General features: G+C 47.5%; 1 protein-coding gene across 1 annotated transcript in view; it reads left to right on the plus strand.

The window, feature by feature from the left end:
- Positions 1-15,599, plus strand: part of LOC146772277 (uncharacterized) — a 136,355-nt gene that overhangs the window by 82,687 nt on the left and 38,069 nt on the right. The window contains exons 8-9 of the mRNA XM_085639887.1: positions 6,411-6,463; positions 10,477-10,607. Of these exons, the coding sequence (XP_085496013.1) occupies positions 6,411-6,463; positions 10,477-10,607 (184 nt within the window). The remainder of the gene's footprint in view (positions 1-6,410; positions 6,464-10,476; positions 10,608-15,599) is intronic.

A 15,599-nucleotide genomic window follows, 5' to 3' on the forward strand; every position in this document is an offset into this window, starting at 1 on the left:
CCTCCCTCTGTCTGCCTCCCTCTGTCTGTCTCCCTCCTCCCTCTGTCTGCCTCCCTCTGTCTGTCTCCCTCCTCCCTCTGTCTGCCTCCCTCTGTCTGTCTCCCTCCTCCCTCTGTCAGCCTCCCTCTGTCAGTCTCTCTCTCTCTTCCTCCGTCTCTCTCTCTTCCTCCCTCTCTCTCTCTTCCTCCCTCTCTCTCCCTCCCTCTGTCTCCCTCCATCCCCCTGCATCTCCACTCAATCAGAGTGGAGATGCAGGGGCGCTAAGAAGAGGTGAAATACAACAAAGCCTCATTAACAAGTGAATGGTCTTTAAAAGAATCGCCCGGCCCCCATAGCTACGCGCTGCTGCAACCAGCGCTGTTTGCTGACAAAAAAAACCCAAAACAGAGGTAGGATGTCTGCAAGGTCGGCGGGCCGCCAAGGAAGGCTTTCCGGGCCGCTGACGGCCCGCGGGCCGCACTATGAGTACCCATGCCTTCGAATAATCCCCATGTGTCAGACTGGATCCGGAAAGTTTTAGTCAGCAGTACCCCTGCGCGTCAGTAGGCATCGTCGTGCAGCCCCGCGTACGTCGCTGGCGTCGTAGCCGCTGAGATGATGTAATCGGAGCTACTTAGATGTGCCCACGTGCGCTGACGTCAGTTCTTTCTTTTTCCGTGCCAGCAAGCGCAGATCCGAGAGAGAGCGGTACCCCTAGTTAATATTTTAACTTGGTTTCTGAGAACTTGTTTCTCTTATCTTGTTGAGTACTCGACTCCTGGTGCAGTAGAGATGCCCGGGTTTAAGTTCTGTAGGACCTGCTGTCGGAACATGTCGGTAGCGGACCCACACAACATGTGTCTCTTCTACTTGGGGCATGCCCATGACCCTGAGGTGTGCCCTGATTGTCGGGCCATGGCGCTGAAAGCTTTGTGGGAGCGTTCCCGAAAGTTATCGGAAGTCCGGCAATCGGTTCCGCGCCGATCGAGGTCCTGCTCATGTGGCTGGTCGAGGGCTCGGTCGCGGAGCCGTCACCATCGCTCGTCGGACTCGGGGACAGGTAAGTCACGGCGCCATAAGAAGTCGAAAAAGCGACGTTGCTCTAAGTCTACCCCTCACCGGTTGCGGGACGCTGTGGAGGGGGTGGGCGGTCACTCCCCCGCGGCTCCGAAGGAGCCTCCGTTGTTGCCTGCGGTCTACCCGCCCTTTCCAGAACCACACGCGACTCCGGACGAAATTCAGGCTTTCCTGTCGGCCATGAGCCTTTTATTTAGCCCATCGGGTCCCTCCGGAGCGCCTTTGGGCCCTGCGGACCCGTTGGGTAGTTCTGCCCCCGTGCCGCCACCTTTGGCCCCGGCTACGCAGGCACGATACCCTACAGCGCCGCCGGCTCTGGCCCCGGCGCCGCCTTCGGGCCGGGCCGCCGCTGGCTCCGGGTGCAGAGCCAGACGGCGCAGAACCGGGGTTGATCTATTACCCAAAAGCCCCCCCCCCCCGTTCCGTTTCTGGGTGGAGAGTTTACCCATTTCCCCGGGCGCCTTGTCCCTACCGGCCTCTTCAACAACCGGTGGACGAAGGGGAGTACTGGGAGGGGTCTGAGGACCCTCTCGCAGCTCAATGCGAGGATGAGCCAGAATGGGAAGGTGATACGGAAGATCCAGTGGATCTGGATTTCTCTCCACATCCTGGTACACTGTCTCCCTCTTCAGTGACTACAGAGGAGATTGGGACTTTTTCTGTGGTGTTGCGTAGGGCCGCTGAGGCGCTTAACCTCGAGCTCCCTTCTGTGCCTATCAAGCCCAATCTCCTGACTGAAGTACTGCAGCCAGCGTCCTCCTCTGCGGAGCCGCTGCTGCCCTTCAACGACGCCCTTATCGACGTCCTGTTGAGCACCTGGAACAAACCCAACACAGGTGCTCCTGTGGATAAGGCTTTGGCGCGCAGCCACCGCCGGGCGACCCCAGCTTTCTCACACAACACCTGACGCCTCAGAGTCTGGTTGTCCAGGCCTCTGCTTTGCCAAGCGCATTCCCTTCTGCCCTTCCAGACAAGTAGTCTAAGAAACTGGAGCAGTTTGGGAAAAAGATTTTACACTTCTGCCAGTTCAGGGTTGCGGGCAGTGACTACTGCGTGCCTGTTGGGCAGCTATTCACATTCTGTGTGGGACACGGTGGCACAGATGCTGCCTCAGTGCCCTGTGGAAGCTCGAGCGGTGCTCTCCCAGGCCATTACCGAGGGGAGAGATGCTGCTAAATTGACTATCCGTTGAGGACTTGACACGGCCGATTCACTCGGCAGGGCACTTTCCTCAACGGTGGCGCTCCGCCGCTACGCTTGGCTCAGGACAACTGGCTTCTCCGGGGATGTTCAGAACACTTTGTTGGACATCCCCTTTAATGGCACACGCCTCTTTGGTGACCAGGCGGATAGCACACCTAGAACGCTTTAAGGACTCTTGGGCTGCGGCCCAGTCCTTTGGTCTCGCCACCGCGCGCACTCCCTCGAGGCCCACTTTTTGCTCCTTTCGAGGTCAGGGTCGAGGCACCCAATCGCGTTCTTTTCAGTCCCGCAGGCCTGCGCAGCCGCAGTCTTTGCCCTAGACCCGCAAGACTGGCTGGTAGCGTTGGACTTGCAGGATGCTTTTCATATCCCCATCCTGCCAGCCCACTGGCGTTACCTATGGTTCACAGTGAGCCACGAGTACTTTCAGTTCACCGTGCTCCCTTTCGGCCTTACCAGCGCCCCTCTGGTGTTCACGAAAGTGATGGCGGTAGTCGCAGCTCATCTGCGCAGATCAGGGGTTTCAGTCTTCCCCTATCTCGACGACTGGTTGTTGAAGGCGGGCTCGCCCCAGGCAGTTGTCTCCCACCTCCAGACTCTGGCGGACCTTTTTTCCATCAACGTGCCGAAGTCGCACCGGATTCCCCTCTTAGAAGCTCCTCTTCATCGGAGCGGTTCTGGATACTTCGCAGTTTCGGGTTTATCCTCCCTAACAGCGAGTCTGGGACATTCGGGGTATGATTCCGATCTTTCAACCCTGGTCCTGGGTTGCGGTCAGGAAGACCCTGAGGCTGCTGGGCCTCATGGACTCCTGCATCCTGCTGATCTATCATGCCAGATGGCATATGCGGGCTCTGCAGTGGGACCTGAAGTTCCAGTGGAAACCTGTCCGACTACATCTCAGAGGGCACTGCACAGGACTTGCAGTGGTGGCTCACAAACCAGCGTTGGGTCAGCGGCAGATCCCTCTCCCTTCCCCAACCAGAGCACACAGTAGTGACGGACGCGTCCCTCCTGGGATGGGGCGGCCACATGGGAGAGGCGGGGATCAGAGGACTCTGGTCTCCGGCGGAGTCCAAGCTCCATATCGACCTTTTGGAGCTGAGGGCGATCCTACTTGCACTTAAAGCATTCCTTCCCTCTGTCAAGGGGAGAGTAGTGCAGGTGTTCACGGACAACACCACCGCCATGTGGTACTGCAACAAGCGGGGCGGGGTGGGGTCGTGACCCTATGTCAGGAGGCTCTACGTCTCTGAACGTGGCTGGAACGTCAAGGCATTTCCTTGGTGGTTCAACACCTGGCAGGTACCCTGAACGCCAGTGCGGGCAAACGCAGCCGAAGGTGCATGTTGGATCACGAATGGCGTCTTCACTCCGAGATGGCACAAGGTCTCTTTCAGCACTGGGGAGAACCTTGGTTAGATCTATTCGCCACAGAAGAGAACGCGCAATGTCAGCAATTCTGCGTGTTGGCATTTCCAAGGCGGCACTCGCTAGGTGACGATTTTCGTCGCGAGTGGAGTTGTGGGCTGTTTACGCCTTTCCGCCTATACCATTTCTGCCCAGAGTGCTGAAGAAGATCAGACGCGACCGGGCCCAAGTCATTCTTGTGGTACCGGACTGGGCTCGAAGAGTTTGGAATCCCGAGCTACTCAGTATGAGTGTGGATCCCCCGATCCGACTGCCTCTTTGGGAGGATCTCCTGTCGCACCAACAGGGGACGGTCCTCCACCCGAACCTGTCCAGCCTCCACCTGAACCTGTCCAGCCTCCACCTCCTTGCGTGGAGATTTAGCGGCGACAGCTGATTCCATTTGACTTGCCTCCTGAAGTCTGTAATGTGATTCTGGCAGCCAGGCGTCCCTCCACTAAAACAGTATACGCCTGTCGGTGGAAAAACTTTGTGGCATGGTGCACAGCGAAAGCTGTTGATCCTCTTTCTGAAGTCCTATTGTTCCTTCTCTCTTTGGCCCAGCAGGGCTCTGCTCTGGGCACTATCATGGGCTACCTTTCTGCTCTTTCAACCTTTCTTAGGCTGCCTGATCAGCCCTCTCTTTTCAAGTCCCCAGTTGTCAATAGATTTCTCAAAGGCATTGCTCACCTTTTCCCTCCTATTCCTTTTGTGATACCTCAGTGGGACTTGAACCTGGTTCTCACATACTTAATGTGTGCTCCCTTTGAGCCTCTCCATAACTGTCCTTTGAGGTTACTAACTTTAAAAACTGTCTTCCTGGTGGCCATCACCTCTGCTCGGTGAGTGAGTGAGCTCCATGTTCTTTCCTGTAAACCTCCTTTCCTGGCTATTCATCCGGGCAAGGTTGTGCTTCGACTGCGTCCCTCCTTTCTACCAAAAGTAGTCTCTGCCTTTCATCTCGGGCAAACTGTCACTCTGACCACTTTCTTTCCGTCTCCACACCCTTCAAGAGAAGAGGAGTGGCTCCACCGTCAGGACCTAAAACGTGCACTTTCGTTCGATCTCAACCGCACACAACAGTTCCGGGTGGATGACCAGCTCTTTGTTGGCTACGTGGGCGCCAAGAAAGGCTGGGCTCACCTTTTCCCTCCTATTCCTTTTGTGATGCCTCAATGGGACTTGAACCTGGTTCAGTTAAACAATATGGACATACCCAGAACCTGAGTAGGGAGACCTTGGACTCACTGGAGAATATCTATAGTGCCAAAAGATCATTAGATTCTTATAAAAGACCCCTCACATACCAACCTGGTTGTTGTCCTGCTTCATCATTGGGGTCCCAACCGGGTGGCCGAGTGCCGCCCGGTTGTGCTATGACGCCTGATTACAGCGGAGCTGGTGTGGTGCGAAGGTGTGATGAAGTGAATTGCTTGTTAAAACTACCTCTGGGGATCCTTACCGTATAAAAGTTATTCATGGTGGCCCAGGGTATGTTAAAAATGTAAAGGTAGACCACTAATGGAGTAATTAGTCTAGTAGTTGTCAAAGTTGGTCGTTGGTCTACACACTCGCTAAGGTGTGTTGGAAAAGGAGTGGAGGGTCGACGCAGCTGCAGACGGGACCCAGGGAGCCGGATTAGGTTTCCCGCTGGAATTTTGCTGTACCCAAAGTGGGACTAAAGGCGGTTCCTCTCCCGGGCCCCCGATTTGCTGCCGCACACTACAATTTAGTGTATCAATCAAAGGGCTGACAGCGTCGATCCTCCACACCTTTTCCAACACACCTTAGAGAGTGTGTTGTGATTGTACTACACATGTGGCGTAATTTTGCCACTCACTTCCACTTTTTTGCACTAGGTCCTGACGAAAGCCCCACCTATCTTTTCACGGGGGCTGAAACATGTAGACCAACAACCAACTTTGTCAACTACGAGACTAATTCCTCCATTAGATTTACCCAACGACGGAACCATAGAGCGGGACATACGGACAGTGTAATGGATTGCCCATCCTCCCCGTTCTGCGAACTGTTCTCTAGGGTTCAGGTCATCCCTTTTATGGCCTTAGTTCTATTGCACCAGTAGTCACTCTCTGACATGGCTCTGCGCTCCTGGCGCGGAAAGGTTGTGTACAGAACTGACATCAGCGTGCGTGGGCGCGTTTAAGTAGCTCCGACGACGTCATCTTGGCGGCTACGACGTCCGCAATGTACGCGGAGCCGCACAACGACTCCTACCGACGCACAGGGGTACTGCTGACGAAAACTTTCCGGATCCAGTCTGACACCTGGGGATTATTCTAAGTTAAGGAATCTATCACTAACTAATGTCTCTTACAGATATATCCTTACACAAGTAACTTGTGCTTTGATTGCAGCTGTATGGACAGAGACCTCCATTTCTCCACTTACTTTGAAACGGAATATCGTAATTGGTTTCCTGCTGTAGCCATATGTTTTCTCTGCTGTTGTTCCTGTGGGCGTCTCACAGACCTTTGCTATGCTTGTTGCCTCAGCACATTTTCCCTAAAAGAGGTTTCTTGAATTCTTTCTTGTTGAACATATATTTTTTTCTCATTTCACTAACCTTTTTTTATAAAAATGCCAAGTCCCCAAAAAAATGGCTGCATGAGTGCACAGTACCTCACACTGGACCGAGCAAGCTGAAAAATAGTTGATTATTTTTGTTGTTTCTTCCTCTTAGCCTATTATAACTGGCTTAAATTAAATTTTACTTGCAGTGCGGGGCAGATTGGAGATTGAAAATCTGACTGTGAGACTCGATGTCAAGAAGGTGAGTTGATCAGTACAGTGCCAGTCAATGTGGCTAGCTGCCTGCCGTGTTTATCCACACTCGCTTTTGTGTATTTCACATGAATGGGGAGAGGAGTTGGCCTAACGGCCAGGGCGGTCGGCCTCGAATCTGGGGAACCGGGTTAGAGTCCTGGCAATGATGCTGAATATCCTGCGATTCTGGGCAAGTCAATCTCCCCGTGCCTAACAAAAAAATGAATGTGTCCTCATGTAACGCAACTGGTGCTATGTAGAGCGCTCTGATACCAGATACCTTTGGGTCAAGTTCACCGCTGGAAACGGTGGAGTTTCTTTTGATGTCTGGTTATTAGTCCTGAGCTCACTGGACATCCAGAATAGCTTCCTTGTAGAGGGCATCACTTCATGTAGCCGTTTGATGCCAGGGCTGCACGGTCTTACTGCCACACAAAGTGCTATCACTTTTTGTTGGACAGGATTGGAGCAGCCTACCCCACTGCATGCATTCATCACATTTTTAAGTGCATAGCCATTTTCTTTTCATGTTTTGGTGCCTTGATATTTATCCCAAAACACTTCTTGCGGGAGGAGCATTTTAAACTGGTTGAGCCCTTTTCAACATCTTGGCTGTTATATTAGCTCTAACTGTATAATGTATGTAAAGGAGAGTGCTTAGCCTACAATTATATGAGGTCCACAAATATTTTTTCCTGATATGATTACAATCCCTTTTTAAGGGTAAACCGGAGCACTTGATTAAATGTAAATGAGAACAGGTAGTACACTTGACAGGAGATCTCTGGTTTCATCGGTACAACATTTTTTGAGCCCTGCATACGTCCGGCAAGTCATTGTTCATTGTTAAGTTGTTAACATTTGGGGGGGAGGGGGGGAGGGGACCTTGTTGATGAATGTGTACTATATAAAATCAATATTATGGGCACACCATTCAATTGATTTTTCAATGTCACCTTCCTCTTTTCATTTTCTTTTGCTGAAGTGGTATATTTTGTTTTTTAAATACCATACAGGAATTGATTAACAATAAAGAAACATTCGCATTTCTGCTGACTTGTGTTACACATATGATTCTGCAACGTTGAGCCTGTTGCAGTTATCAGAGGGGAAAGAAGAATGGTTACCCCATACTGTTACTAAAAGCAGCATAAAATGAGGCACAAATAACAAAGTGATACATATTTCAAACATTGCATAGTGATGGCCAGTTGGCTGCCTCACAGCATTCTTTGCTGTTTCGGTGATTTGATCTTAAATGGATAGAGGGTGCATCTGCTTCACAGTAAGTATCTTGGATGCAGGTTTTGAAATACCTTGAGGTGCTTTGATTGGAGTTTTGTGTCTTCATTTAAAAACCTTGACGTGTAAAAGGAAGGGTGTAAAAGTGTATAGCTTTGTTTAGTTCACAATAAAACATTGTTCTTTGGTTGTTTAGATGTAATAGGCAGTGTTTGACAAATTATAGCAGTTTCATAGGCAATTGTTTGTCCGAATTTTGATATTCCAACTTTAATGCTTAACCTGCGTATGCCGAACAACTATCTAGGACCCTTAGGTTTCATTTTTATACGTTTTGCGATCAAGAGATTTAGGTTTGTGTTATGTAAAATATTGCATATACCTGTTGATTGCTGAGGTCATGATGTCCTTGCTAATTAAGTTCTTCATATAAATGTGCATTTATTCTCCTGTAATTTTCTTCCCATCCCTTCCTTCCCAGATTCACGTACAATAAAAGAGCATGTACAAAAGTGTTTTGTCCTTCATGCACCTAGGGTGTACAGAAGGTTACCTCTGTATCTCTGGATGTTCTTTAAACATCAGGCGATGTGCAAAGTTCTTTAAAAATTATTTTTTACTGTCCTTGGATGCAACTCTTTTTCTGATCAACACGTAATCAGATTAATTTGGAAAAAAAACATTGGATCTTCGGAGCTTGAGGAGGTTTTTACCAATATGTTAAAGCAAAGTGGTGATTCCATTTATCATGTCTTGAGAGGAGCCATCCAAGGAAAAGTATAAGTATAGAGCTTTCTTTACCCATTCCTGCATCATCTATAATAAGTTTTCAAGTTCTTTGATAGTGTCTTTTCTTTTTTGCTCTGAGACTGATTGTGACATACTTATTTGAGCATCCTCTTAAGGATATTCTGGACCTGAGTCGTGGGTTGACACACATGCATGAAAATGTTGGACCCCTAATTAACATATGTTCGCCGCATTTTAGAAGTTTTAATCTTTTCATGACACTTTACTTAACCGAATAAATCCTGCTATTTGGGTTTATTCTTTATATAACTAGCAACAGAATTGCATATCCTAGTCGGCACTTAAATACAGAGGGCAGTTCTTACTGAATGGGAAAGTTTTCCTATGACTATCTGATCTGACCAAAACTGATGTCACTTTTGTGTTCCGCGAAGAAGTTGTTCTAGAATGGTTTTTGAAAATGCAAATCACCTTGAAAAGTAACGTGTTGGAAGCAATTTTTTAGAAAGTGGTAGTAGATGTGCTCAGCTTTCATTAATATCTAAACTAGAACCACTTTGACATCCTACAATAGTGTATCAGAATGCCTCTATAAAATGTTAAAATGAGGTGAAGATTAAATCACAATCCTTCTTTAGCAATGATATTTACAATAAATAATTCTATCAATTTCCTCCTTTTTTGCTACTGTACAGATTCCTCTCACTCCTACTGCCCAAGTGTTAGTCCTTTGTGTAATTGCGTACGACTGTAAAATCTATATACTTCCTTTATCATTGACTTTGCTAGCCACATTTTCCTGGATGTCATATTTATAATCCTGTTCCATATTTTGAGAGTTTAAATGTTTATTTCCAGGCATTTCGAGGCGACAGGTCACCATTTGTGTACATCCTTAAACCTTGTACAATAACTAAATGATAGCATAGTTAGAATTTATCAGATGCCAGGTTCTCTTACCCGTTTCACCAGTTCAGCATAGACCTTCTTTTCCAGCTTTCTGAATCACCATTTAAAAAACTGCTCTTATAGGGTTAATATTGCTTCTTAAAACACTTGAGTTACTATATCCCCATGGATTGATTTTTCTTCTAGGTCCCACTTCCTCCCACTCTTTTCTTCCTGTTCCTTTGATAACCTTGTCTCGATGTTTCATGCTTGACTCACTTGCCATTGTTTCTGTGCTCATCTTTCTGTGCTCATCTTTCTGTATGTTTCAGCTACTCTCCTTAGATGAGTATTTGCTTCTATTGTTGAATCTACTTACGGCGAAGTAACTATCTAAAAGGACAGAAACTTCCTTAGGTTCTTTATTCACAACTGCATACACATGTATGGTCTGTCATACTCGATTTCTATTAAGGCTTACTGCCGACAAGGCACTTCTTGTGGATTAATAATTAAGAAGTAAAAAGTTTGCCTAAAAAAAAAAAAAAAGATTTTCATCATTATGAATTTTAACATCTTTGCACTAGCTTCTTCGATATGCGTGCTTTTTGACTTACCACTACCTGTAATAAATATTCTTAAATATCTCCCCACATTTGTTAAAAAACATTGGGCTTTCACTGCATATTCGTATACCTTCTCCCACAGTCGATTTGCTCATGAAAATGCATTTTGTTTGTTAATTGTGAGGCTTGGTGCCTGACTTGCTTTTGGTTGTAACATCTTGAGGAGCCTTTTCTACTCCCTGATAGTGGCTGTCATCTTCTGTTGATGTCCACCACCAAGTCTGAATTCTGGTGATGGTATTTGCCATTTTTAAATCTTTTGTATTGGCTCATCCTAAGTTTCGTTCCTCTTAATGCAGTTCTGCACTTCTATACTGAAAAGTGATCTTTGTACTTGTTTTTTTAGTAATTTACAGTGTCCTTCAGGTTGTGTGAAATTAGAAAGTCGTTGGCTGGTAGGTTGCTCTTATAACCTTCACATTCATTGTAAAAAGGACTGGAGCGCCTCTATGTGGAGAGAAGCCTGTTACTAAATAAGTAACCTAAACATTAATTTTTGTTCTCATCTTTGCAGAAGCAGCCGATACAGGCAGCACCTATCATCACGAAATGGCCAGATATGGAAACAATTTCTCAAGAGAGGGGCTGCAAAGACGTGCGCAGCCCTATTTTTGAAGGAAGGGTGATCAGGGATCCTGGTAGCACGTAAGTAACCAGAACTCTTTAACAAAAGACAATTGGTGTCTCTTAATACTTACAATCCTTGCAGTTCTCTCTTTACAGAAACCCAGCTTGATGAATGTCCATCGACTGGGGGGGTTCAGAAATTAGCATACTTCTGCTGCTAAAGTCATAAACTATCATCAGGCAATGGGCCCATTAAGTCGCTCTGTCATGGGCGTAACTTGATCTTTTTATTATGATTCACATTTTTCTTACTAAATGCTCATTCCTGAATACACCACTAAGATGGCGCAGATGTCTAAAGATGCTACAGAGGTTTATAGATTTTGGGATGTTTCTTTATCTCAGGCTAACAAATTTTTGGTTTACCTGTCAAATATGCCACAAAATGTCTCGAATGAAAGGCATAGCCACTGCCTTCCTAGTCACCCTTGGATATTGACTTTACATGTTCTTAACTTAAAAGTTCAAGGAAGGACATGGCCTCCTCCATGCTCGATGAGCTTTCAACTGTTTGGAACAGTCACGTAGGAATAAATAACAGCTCTCTGGAGAGTGCATCTTCTGTGTAGCAGTAAAGAATAGCAACTTTCAGCCAGAAATGCCTCTTGGCACCGATGACTTGGATTACAACTATGCAGCCTTTGTTTGCCTCTCAAAGGATGAAGAGTTAACGTAACTTTCAATGATTTGAGCTTCCAGGTAACTAATGTCTGCAATGGGTATGTAAACACTTCTCTACAGAGAACAAAGGAGCTACACTCATGCTGTGCCTCACCTTCGACAAGGGAGAACAAGCTGGTCATATTTTATGTTGATTAGATCATCAGTTCAAGTAACGTAAAATGCAAATGTGGTGTTGTTTTGGCAAGCCTCAGACATGTCTCCACATGCTGGAATGCACTTATGGGTTCGGTACTCTGTGTCACCAAGCCCATACATGTTCGGGTCTACTCATGTACCCAGGAAAGGATGCTCAAAGAAGAATATTTTCTATTGTATCGCAGTCTGTACTGCTCATGTGGAAATCGGAGCATCTCACCTCAGTGACATGCTTTAGTTAAATACATATTCATGACATCAAAATCATGGACGCCTGCCTCCATTCCTGAAATGTGTGCCTGAAGTTCAGGTATGCAAATTACAGACCAAACTGGAGGATGAATGTGTGCTCATCAAGGTCTTTCAGTAAAAGGGAAGTATACATATATATTTCTTTACACTTGTTTTGACCTTTTATGTTACAAATTCGTACAAAGTCTGCGTGCCCACAAAGCAAATACCTTAATGTAAAGAAAAGATGCACACTACCTTAAGGCTTCAAGGGCCTTCGAAAATCAATACATTTTGCAGTTTTCTTAAACTTTCACTTAATAAATACAACTTTGGGTACTGAAGCCTGGTTCACTTCAGTCACAACAGAACATTATAGACATCTACTGGCGGATGAGTAAGTGAAAGTGTTTGTTGTATTCAGATTGCCCTTATGAGTATTGTAGTTATGTTCATTATAAAGCTAGCTTCTTAATACTGATTAAAATGTGTGTAGCAGAAAGAAACCATACACAACACTTGAGAAATTATTTCAATGTACATCTCTGTATCGACATTCTCATCCAGAGACCCTCTACCCCTTTTAAACTCCTTTTCCCATACTCATTGATGGCTAGGGTATTCGTTTAGTGATGAGGACATTTTCCGTGATCCTTTCATATGCAGTTAAGCTGCCTTGGTGGAATGTGATAGATTTTGCTGTATGCGCTGTGGGAAAGTACCTCTTTTGACATGGCTATCTCCCCTCCCCCCTTCATTTTTGGCTGGAAAATGATGTGGTTTTGATTGTAGTGCACAGGGTCCCTGCCAACCAGGTTCCCTGTGCAAGTGCTTCTTCACTAAAACTGAATCCGCAATTGGCATCTTTAGCCCCTGTAAGTTGCTAGTAAATGCTACCCTTGGTACCTAGGGCATGGGAACTGAATAGGGTCCTCTAGGGACCTCTCAACGAGGCCATGCCACTGAGACTGCAGCTTCCATGCCCTGGTGCATTGAAAAATGACAGTCGGCATGGCACACTGCCTGTGTGCCATGCCATTCAGCACTGCCTAAGGAATAGGTAAGTCACACCTCTCGCAGGCCTTACAAGCTCTAAGGCTTGGTGCACAATATCTCAGGTGTGAGCATATCTGCAGGAGCAGGTATGCCCCTACAATATTTACTACAGTTCCATAATATTGTAAGTGCCAGGGAAGCCATATAGAGTACATGGGCTGGAAACATGACAACTCAAGGTTCCCCAGCACCATGATGACTTCACTAAACCCAGGAGTGTTTGGTAACAAACAACTCCTCTTAATAAACACACACTGATGTCAGTGTGTGATTTATGAAACCATGTACCCAGAGGACTCCTTCGAGGTGCTTCCTGAAAACCTAACAACCCTAGTGTGTTCTCTTACTGGCTTTAGGCAGCCTGCCCCTACCAGACATGTTCACAGACCCTTTTGTCGTGAACCTCTGCTCTCTTTGGACAGAAACCAAGCACGTCTTTGGCGGAGGTGTGTCACTTCCACCCCCAGGATGAGCACTGAGCTCAAGAGGAAAACTTCACAAGAGGAAAACTTCACAGGCCTGCTGCCTTTGTAATGCGACCCCAGCCTCTGCTGCTAGCAGCAGATGTCAGCCCCTGGTTCAAACCCCAATTTTGGGCGGAAGAACTGGCAGGAAAACGGTTATTTTTTTTAACTTGTCTTTATTCATTACATTGCACGGGGATCACTTTACGTATTTGCCATGTACATGGTACAGTGTGTCGTTGACGGACTATTGTTAAAAAGTTATACCTTGGCAATCCATTCGACTGTCCGTATGTCCCGCTCTATGGTTCCGTAGTTGGATAAATCATGGCTATTTACGGTGTGTAAAAAATAAACTGATCAGTACGTGCAACAATACTTTTCAGTGTGTTAAGAAAAGGAATATAAAAGAGTGATGGAATGAAGTAATAACCGAACAGGAAAAACCTTGGCAGCGAATGGCGGCGGAACCCAACTCATGAATAGAATTTATAGATGGTCTAGGGCATGGCCTTCGAGAATCCAGTATATGTGTTAACGGACGGTTATGTTAGCACCCATCTCTGTTCTCCACCAGACTCTTGTAGGAAGCTGGGTTTCTGTTGCAGTAACCACCCACCTTTTTGCCAGATTTCTAATGCACTTTGACTTGATGTGCCCTGGGTCCCTGCCAATCCGGTTCCCTGGGCCGGTTTTCTTTCCCAAAACTGTAACTTTGTACCTCCATTTGGCACCCCTCTGGCCACATGTAAGTTTCTTGTAAAAGGTACCATGGGTACCAAGGGCAATGTGACCACGGAAGGCCTCTAAGGGCTGCAGCACATATTGTGCCACCCTTAGAGGTTCTGTACCCTGACAAACATACCCTGCCATTGTAGGCTGTGTGTCTTGGTGCAGAGCAAAGCAAAGAGTCGACATGGCACACATTCCTGTGTGCCATGCCTACATCCCACTGCCTATGGCATAGGTCAGCCATCCCTCTAGCTGGGTGCATTAGGCCACTGGTGAGGGTACAGGTGCTTGAGGCCTGTACCCCTACAGTGTCTAAGTCAATTCTTAGACATTTTAAGTGCAATAAAGCCATAAAGAGTATATGGTCTGGGAGTTTGTCATTACAAACTCCACAGCACCATAATGGCTTACTGAAAACTGGGAAGTTTGATATCGGACTTCTCAGCACATTAAACCCACACTAGTAACACTGTTGGATTTAATGAAAAATGCACCTGGAGGGCATCTTAGAGATGCCCCTCTGAAAAACGACCTGACTCTAGGGTCCACTAAGGGTAAGCCTAAAAGGTTTGCTGCCTTTGTGAGTTGACCCAGCCATTTGCTGCTCCCAGCAACTGGACCCACTGGTTCTGACCCCACCTTTGGACGAGTCTATCGGTGGGAAAACCAAGATAGGAGGAGAGGTGTGCCCACCTTTACCTACCCCACCCCTAAGGCGGGGAAGGGGAGGTGAAGCACAACTCTCAGTCCCCGCCATCGTGAAGATGGGGAGACCCAGCCAACCAGAGTGAGGTTTATGCCCCCCTCCCACTGGAGGCTGGCATAATAAGAGGGTGTACCCACCCCAAGGAATGGACCTATTGGTCCCAGCCTCTACCTACCTGAAATACCCCTAAATCTAATATTTAGGGGCAACCCTGAACCTTGCCGCCTCGGACAAGAAGAAACCAGAAGAACAAGAGCTGTGCTGAAGTAAGAGGAGGACACCAACTGACTTGACCACAGCCCTACTGACCTGTCCTGACCTCGACCTGCTCCAGCGGAATTCCGGTGTGTTCTGCAGTCAGCAGTCCCCCAGAAACCGGAGGACCTGCCTTGCCTTACCCAACCAGACTTTGTCTCCAGTGAGCACTGGAATTACTCACCAATAGACTCTGGCTCCGGCCAAATCCGCGAGTCTGCACCTGATTCCCACAGCCTGAGTTCGAGTGGCCCAACACCACGAAGAGGTCTCCCTGGCAAGCCTGATCTGGTGATCCCTGACCTGCCTCAAGTTTCCCAACAACGCCTGCAGCCCCTTTCTGGAGGATCCCCCACACCGCGACTGGAACCTGTAAGAGAAACTCGACGCCAAAAGACGCACCTGACACTCCATGGCCTTGGGTGGCCCAACCGACGGTGTCCCGGCATCCCACGACATCCCAACTTAACCTCTCCAGCTGGTGGTCGCCTCCAGAAGATCTTCGTCCTGAGCCTGCAGTGTTTGTTGCAACCGGAGAATCCATATTAAAAACAACTGGGCACCCAACCCCAAAACAGCACCCTGCACCTGGCTGTCCCTGTGCTGCTGTGGGTGCAATTTGGGTGCTAACCTGAACCCCCCTTTGCCCTGAGCTTAATTCCAGGAGCTTTGCTCCCACAACCTTGTGGCTTGCTTGTGAGCAGCCACCAACCAGAGGCCCCTAACTTCCTTGGATAACATTGGGCC

Source organism: Triturus cristatus, chromosome 12 (assembly GCF_964204655.1).
Source record: "Triturus cristatus chromosome 12, aTriCri1.1, whole genome shotgun sequence".
NCBI lineage: Eukaryota > Metazoa > Chordata > Amphibia > Caudata > Salamandridae > Triturus > Triturus cristatus.